The sequence below is a fragment of the Rhincodon typus genome, chromosome 1 (assembly GCF_021869965.1).
Source record: "Rhincodon typus isolate 14 chromosome 1, sRhiTyp1.1, whole genome shotgun sequence".
Taxonomy (NCBI): Eukaryota; Metazoa; Chordata; class Chondrichthyes; order Orectolobiformes; family Rhincodontidae; genus Rhincodon; species Rhincodon typus.
The window spans coordinates 58,621,251-58,629,240 of record NC_063332.1 but is presented as its reverse complement, the minus strand read 5'-3'; the positions used below and the strand labels follow the sequence as shown (position 1 = coordinate 58,629,240).

Sequence of the window (7,990 nt, the reverse complement as noted above, 5' to 3'; positions counted from 1 at the left end):
GTGGACTTGTTGGGCCGAAGGGCCTGTTTCCACACTGTAGGGAATCGATGAGTTTTTTTTCTACGAGTTAAAAATCAGAGTTAACGTTTCGGGTTCGGTGACCCTTCAGTTCTGAGGAAGGGTCACCGGACCCGAAATGTTAACTCTGTTTTTTTCTTCACAGATGCTGCCAGACCTGCTGAGCTTTCCCAGCAACTTTGTTTTTGTTCCTGATTTACAGCATCTGCAGTTCTTTCAGTTTTCATTACAAGTATTCATCTGGTAAACATTCTCTGAACTACAGTCAATGTATTATATCCTTCCTTAAATAAAGTTACCAATACTTTACACAGTACTCCAGACACGGTCTCACCAGTACACTTTAAAAGGATAACAGTGGACAGTCAATAGCAACCATTTAAAGTGGAGGAAATGCAACAATTGTTCATTCTTTTGTAGAACAAAAATAAAACTGGAAAGCTGGCCTGGCAATGGCTATCAAGGTAAATTAGGAATAGTATTAGACCCAAGGAAGGGGCACATACAATCACCAAAAAAGCAGCATGCCTGAGGGCTGGGAACTGTTTAGATTGCAGCAAAAGAGGACAAAGGGATTAATCAAGACAAGGTGTGCAGAGGGGCTGGTGGTGATAGAGTCCAAGAATTAACCTACAGAGAACATACAAACTGACTGCAAAAGCTTGTGAAGTATGTGAAGAGAAAATGATTAGTGAAGACAAATATAAGTCCCTTACAGTCAGAAACAGGAAATTATAATGGGAACAAAGAGATGGCAGGCCAATCACATATATTCTTTGGATTCAAATTCACAAAGGAGAACACAAATAATGTTCCAAAAATACTGGAAAAGACAGGGTCCAGGGAGAGGGAAAAAGTGAAGGGTATCAGTATTAGTAGGGCAAGTATAAAATTAATGGTCAGACCTTGGGTGGTGATGCAGATCGGAGGGATCTAGGGTGCAGGTACATAATTCTTTGAAGTTTGCATCACATATAGACAGGGTGGTTAAAAAGGCGTTTGGCACGCTTGCCTTCATTGCTCAGCGTTTGGAGTATAGCAGTTAAGAAATCATGTTGATGTTGTACAGGACATTGGTGAGGCCTCTTCTGGAATATTGCGTCCAGTCCTGGTCACCCAGTTATAGAAGGGATATTATCAAGCTGGAGAGGGTTCAGAAGAGATTTACCAGTGCTGGGTATAGAAGGTTTGAATTATGAAGAAAGGCTGGTTAGGTTGGGATCTTTTTCACTGGAGGTTGAGAGATGACCTAATAGAAATTTATAAAATTAGTGAGAGGTATAGATAGAGTTAATAATAGTTGTCTTTTCCTTAAAAGGGGAATTTCAGGACTAGGGAGCACATTTTTAAGGTGAGAGGACAGAGATTTAAAAAAGACATGAGGCAATTTTTCTTACACCGAGGTTCGCATGTGGAATAAACCTCCGGATAAAGTGGTGGATATGGGTACAATGACAATGTTTAAAAGACATTTGGATCGATACTTGAACAGGAAAGGTTTGGAGGGATATGGGGCAGGAGCAAGCAGGTGGGACTAGTTTAGTTTGGGATTATGTTCGGCATGGGCTGGATGGACCGAAGGGTCTGTTTCCACACTGTATGACTCTATGATTCTATAAGTATTGCGGGAACTGATGGAATTAAAGGTTGATAAATGCCCAGGACCTGTATTCTACATCCCAGCATCCTTAAGAAATGGCCCTCGAAATATAGTGGGTTGCATCGGTGCAATCTTTCAAGATTCTGTAGACTCTGGAATAGTTCCTATGGATTTGAGAGTTGTTAATATAATCCCACTACTTTAAAAAGGTAGAGATAAAACTGGGAATTATAGACCAGTTAGCCAGAATGCACGTCCTCTGAAAGTGAAGCAGTCCAGTCCATGACCAGGTCATTGGAGACATATAGACATTTACCATTTGATAAATGTGATGATAAATACTATTAATGCCTAAGAAATGTCGGGTGCTAGAAGAAATGCCAACTTCCAAAGGCAGGAAAAGTCAGGTGAGGGTATATAATAAAAAACAATAAACCGTAGTAATGATCACTGGCTTCTCTATTCAATTCCAAAGCATCCAACGAATTTACCTTAAAACTTGCAAACAAGTTCAACTATGAGAGCAATCAACAATACAGTACTAAAACTAAAACCTAGAAGTAATGAAAACTGTCACCATCACCCCATACTACAGAACAAATTGCTAAATGTTAAAGCATTTCTCATCACAAAGAACCACCTTCCTGAGATATTTGTAACACCGACAGCTACAGGTGAGGTGCCAGAAGATTGGACAATGGCTAACATAGTGCCATTATTTAAGAAAGGTATTTAGGAAACGTCAGGGAACTATAGACCTTTGAGCCTGACATCAGTGGCAGGCAAGTTATTGGAGGGAATTTGGAGGGACAGGATTTACATGTATTTGGAAAGGCAATGACTGATTAGGGACTGTCAACCTGGCTTTGTGCATGTCTCGCTAACTTAAGTGAGTTAAGTGACAAAGAAGATTGTCGAAGGCAGAGTGGTCGACGTTGTCTATATGGACATCAGCAAGGTGTTCAAAAACATTCCACATGGTAGACTGGTTAGCAAGGTTAGAACACATGAAATACAGGGAGAGTTAGCCATTTGGATTCAAAATTGGCTCGAAGGTAGGAGACAGAGGGTGGTTGTGCAGGGTTGCTTTTCGGACTGGAGGCCTATGACCAGCAGTGTGCTGCAAGGACTGGTGTTGGGTCCACTGCTTTTTGTAATTTATATAAAATGATTCGGATGTGAATATAAAAGCTATTGCAGATGACACCAAAATTGGCATGTAGTAGACAGGAAAGAAGGTTACCTCAGAGTGCAACAGGATCTTGTTCAGATGGGCAAACAAGCTGAGAAATGACAGATGGAGTTTAATTTAGACAAATGTGAGGTGCTGCATCTTGATAAGGCAAATCAGGCCAGGACTTATGCAGTTAATGGTAAGGTCTGGAGAATGTTGCCAAGCAAAGTCCTTTGGGATGCAGGTTCATAGTTCCTTGAAAATGGAGTCACAAGTAGACAGGACAGTGAAGGTGGCGTTTGGTACACTTGCCTTTATCAGTCAGTGCATTGAGTATAGGAGTTGGCGGGTCATGTTGTGGCTGTACAGAACATTCAACAGACAACTTTTAGAATACTGCATTCCATTCTGGTCTCCCTGCTATAGGAAAGATGTTGTCATATTTGAACGAGCTCAGAAAAGATTTACAAAGATGTTGCCAAGATTGGAGGGTTTGAGCTATAGGGAGAGACTGAATAGGCTAGTGCTATTTCCCTGGAGCAGAGGCTGAGGGGTGACCTTATGGAGGTTTATAAAATCATGAAGGGCATGGATTGGGTGAATAGATAATGTCTTTTTCCCAGGGTACAGGAGGCCAAAACTAGAGGGCATAAGTTTAAGATGAGAGCGGAAAGATTGAAAAGGGATGCTAGGGGCAACTTTTTCAGCAGAAGGTGGTGCATGTATGGAATGAGAAGGTGGTGGAGGCTGGTACAATTACAACATTTAACAGGCATCTGACAGGTACATGAATCGGAAGGGCATAATGGGATTTGGGCCAAATGCCGGCAAATGGGACTAGGTAGGATTGGGATGTCTGTACAACATAGACGAGTTGGACTGGAGGATGTTTCCATGTTGCACATCTCTAAGACTCTGTGTTGAACACTGAAGCGTATGAATTCCTTGCATTTAATACATTTCTGAAGTACATGGTCAACAACTTGTAACATGGTACCTCTGACACAGGAAAACATCTCAAAGTGGTTCACAGGAGCATGACCAGTCTAGAAATTGACATTAAGCTAAAGAAGGAGATATTAGGAGACTGGTAAGTTTGGTTAATTAGTTTTAAGGAGATCAGAGACCCAAGAACTACTGAGGTTTTTATTTTACTTTGGCAGGACATCGCTGCACAATGAACGTAAATCTTATCTGCCACTCCATCTTTATCACATAAGTAGCACATATGCACTGCGTGCTGAAAAGAAAGAAAACCAGATCAGATAAATAACATTACTAAGAAGAAATAACAATGGACTTCTCTAATAGCTGTACCTTGGATGTCTCTTAACAATTTCCTGCCACAGCTGCAATGAAGTTAGTTGCTGTGGTACAGAAATTGTCTCTGAACGAACTCCTGACAATTCAGCACTCCTGGCAAAATACAGCACAGAGACCTATATAAAAGAGAGAAAAATTAAACCTTGCAAAAAGCGTGACTAGCTCATGTCATAGTACTGAATTACATATTTTCTGGGGAAAAAAATTATAAAGATCAGAATCAAAATTTGCAAATAAACTGTGGCCCCATTAAACCATACTTCACATTGTCAAAGTTTCAGTTCAAAAGATTTTAATGTGAGACTTCCAACACTGAATACCTACCAGGCTACTGGTTCCATTATACGTTATTGCCAATCTGCAACTCTATCAATCTCCTGCGATTAAAGTTTACTCAGTTTGTCTGGATGACAGTGAGGGCTGCAGGGGGAAAGAGTTCACTGACCATAGCCAGTGATACTGGACGACACTCAAGAGGACAGAATATGATGAAATGTAGTGATAATAGGGGACAATATAACTAGGGGAACTGACACTTCTTTGCAGCAAAGACAGCGAGTCCAGGCAGCGGTTATTGCCTGCCTGGTGTCAGAATTCAGGTGCAAAATTAAGAATTGAAAACTCAAAAGTCATAATCTCTGCAATATTGTCCAAGCCACATTCAAATTGGCAAAGGACAAATCAGATTAGAGAGCTAAATGTCAGTCATGAACTCAGTGAATGATGGTGAATCAAAGATGGTATGAGGGAACAGCATTCCGGTTCATGGGGCACTGGCATCAATACTGGGGAAAATGGGATCTGTACCAGTGAGATGGTCTCTATCTGAACCATGCTAGGGCCAGTGTTCTTGCCAACCACATAAGGAAGTAAAACCGAATAATGGAGGCAAGGGTTCAAATTTGGAAAGCTGCATTGAATGAAAGATACGGTCAAGGATAAAGAGAAAGGTATTAATACAGGAAAATGACAAATAGACTGTGACAGGAAGAGATAGAGAATAAATCCAAGAGTCAGCCCACAGATAAAACTAGCATTTTCAAAAGGAGTAAAAGGATTAGATTGGTATCTAAATGAACTGAGAACACAAATAGTTTGTTCAGAGAAGGTTTATTAGGCTATTACCTGGAATGGCCAGATGTGTTATGATGAAAAATTGGGCACACTCAACTTGAGCCAGCTAGCATTTAGAGAGTAAGAGATTACTTGATTGAAACAAAATCCTGAGGGGTCTCGTCAGGGCAGATGTAGAGAGAGGATGTTTCATTTAATAAAGGGATCCTAGAACTTGGGTTACTGCTTAAAAGAGAGATTAGGCTTTTTTTTCTCTCAGTGGATCGTAGATCTTTGGAACTTACATCCAAGAACTGTGTAGGCAGGGTCCTTGATTATTTTTAAGGCAGAGATATATAGATTCTTGTTAAACAATAGGTTTAAAGGTTATCGAGGGTAGGCGGGAGTGAGGTTTCAATCAGTTCAGTCATGAACTTAGTGAATGATGGTACAGGGTCAACATATTGAATGCTATTCCTGATTCTTGTGCCTATTGTGATACACACCCCACAGTCTAAATTACACTGAAGCCATACATCAATAAGTTTTCTACTGAGCCAGGAAAGCCTGCCATATGCTTCATTAACAAATGTGCACTCACAAATCAGCAATGTGTTCAAGCTTCGGCAACATAAATGGGAAAATGTGCATTATCATAACATTAAATTATCTCTTCTTCAATCCTACTGGGCAATCAGAAAGGTTTATTTTGTAGCAGTTCTTAAGCATTACATTTTGAAAGAACGCTATATAAACAAAAAAAAGCAGCTCATAACCAAAATATTAGTGTTATACAAAAAGAGTAAAGGACTAAGAAATCATTTCATCTCACAATTGTGATGATCTCACAACAATAAAGTTCAGATGGTTTCTAAATAATTAAATAACCTCCCTATCTTTGTTGCTGCATTAAAGGGATTGTATAAATGCAATTTGTTAATGCTTGTCCACATTTGAAACCAGTTAAAGCAGATATTCAAAGAAAAATCAGAATTGTTATGCTGCAGATGGAGATCATTGAACCATTAGGTCGGTACCTTACTCCTGCACTTGTTTCCATTTATATAATTATCAAATGCCGTCTTCAATGCCTCATTTGAACCTGCCTCCACCAGTCTTCCAGGCTGTGTATTCCATTCAGTAACAGTAACTACTTGCTGTGTGCAAAAGTTTTATTCTTCACCTCACATTTGTTTCTTTTGCCAAACTCCTAAAACTACAGTATACCCTCTGGTTCTTGATCTGTGCACAAGCAGAAATGGTTTCTCCCTATTCATTCCATCCAGACCTCTCATGACCTTGAAAACTATTAAGACTCCCTTTAGTCTTCTCCATCCCAAGAAAAAACTCTCCCAACATCTTCAATCTTTCCTCATGAGAGATTTACAAGATGGGATACTTCTCGTACTCTCTCCAACATATTCATAGCCTTCCTATAATGTGACAACCAAAAATTTACAATACACCAGCTAGAGTCATTGTCATAGAGGCGTACAGCATGGAAACAGACCCTTCAGTCCAACTTGTATGCGCTGACCAGATATCCTAAACTGATCTAACCCCCTTTGCCAGTATTGAGCCCATATCCATCCTGATCCTTTTACATGTTGTTATTGTACCAGCCTCCACCATTTCCTCTGGCAGCTCATTACATACACGCACCACCCTCTGCATGAAAAAGTTGCCCCTCAGGTCCCTTTTAAATCTTTCACCTTAAACCTATGCCCTTTAGTTTTGGACTCCTCCCACTCTCAGGTAAATTGCAAAGCAACATTTGACACCTAACTATTTCTTCACGACAGGAGCAACAAGTGACAGTAATTTTTGTTTTAACAAATAAAAATGCCTGGTTGCGCAATGCAGGTGGAGTTCAGGCCGTGCTCCTTCCCTACTGAAGGAGGAGTGGAGAGCAGGCTACTGCTGTTTACATTCACTCCCCAACAGCCGGCTCCGGCTCCAGCCCTGGGACTCCCCACTTCCCCACCACCCCACACACACCCACCCACACACCGACACACACAGGCCCAGGCGCCCTCCAGCCGCAGCCGCCGCCGCCGCCGCCTTCTCCCACACGTTCCAGCTGGAGATTTTACGGACCGTATTCGTCCAGAAGGAGACGGTGTCACGGACTGAGACCGTTCCCGTTCCCCTCCCCCCCGCACCGAGGCCGCGATCCGGGCGCTCGGTGTCCCCTTCTCACAGCCGGCCTCTTACTCCGTGTGGGGAGAGGCCGAGGCCGAGGCCGTGCCCGCGATGTACCTGGATAACCATGTCCCTGCCCTGTCCTGTCCTGTCTCCGGGGTCGGGTCGGTGCAACGTGTTGACGAGTCCGGGTAGCTGCCTGTCCTTCTCCTGCTCAGGTCCCAACTGCAGTCAAAATGAACCAAAACCGAAAGAACTGCTGGATGCTGGAAAGCAGGAATAAAAACGGGAAATTGCTGGAAGAAGGTCAGGCAGCAGCCTTGAGGAGAAGTCAAGAGTTATAATGTTTCAGGTCTAGTGACCTTCCCTCAACATTAACCCTGATTTCTCTCCACAGATGCTGCCTGACCTTTTCCAGCAATTTCTGCTTCTGTCTCAAACTAAACCGTCACTGCTCAACACCATCCCCCTTCAGTGAGTTGTCGAGATCAACAATACACAAATATAAATGCAAACAGAAAATCGTCGTGGCCTCAAACTTTCGTCCTTGTTTACCTTTGACAGATCTGCTGAGTATTTCCAGTATTTTCTGTTTGTATTCCACATTCCCATCATCTCTTTGCCTTGCTGTTAAAAGAAAAGGAAATGCAGATACATCAGTTGGGAAGACTAATACTAAA

At 41.9% G+C, this 7,990-nt stretch overlaps 1 protein-coding gene across 2 annotated transcripts in view; it reads right to left on the bottom strand.

Moving 5' to 3' along the window:
- LOC109916084 (molybdopterin synthase sulfur carrier subunit) overlaps positions 1-7,535 on the bottom strand; it is a 13,061-nt gene extending 5,526 nt beyond the window's left edge. For both annotated transcript variants that reach the window (XM_048603203.1, XM_020515794.2), the window contains exons 1-2: positions 7,428-7,535; positions 4,110-4,231 (exon numbers count right to left, since the gene is read on the bottom strand). In XM_048603203.1, the coding sequence (XP_048459160.1) occupies positions 4,110-4,231; positions 7,428-7,439 (134 nt within the window). In that variant the 5' untranslated portion in view covers positions 7,440-7,535. The remainder of the gene's footprint in view (positions 1-4,109; positions 4,232-7,427) is intronic.
- Positions 7,536-7,990: the final 455 nt, after the last annotated feature.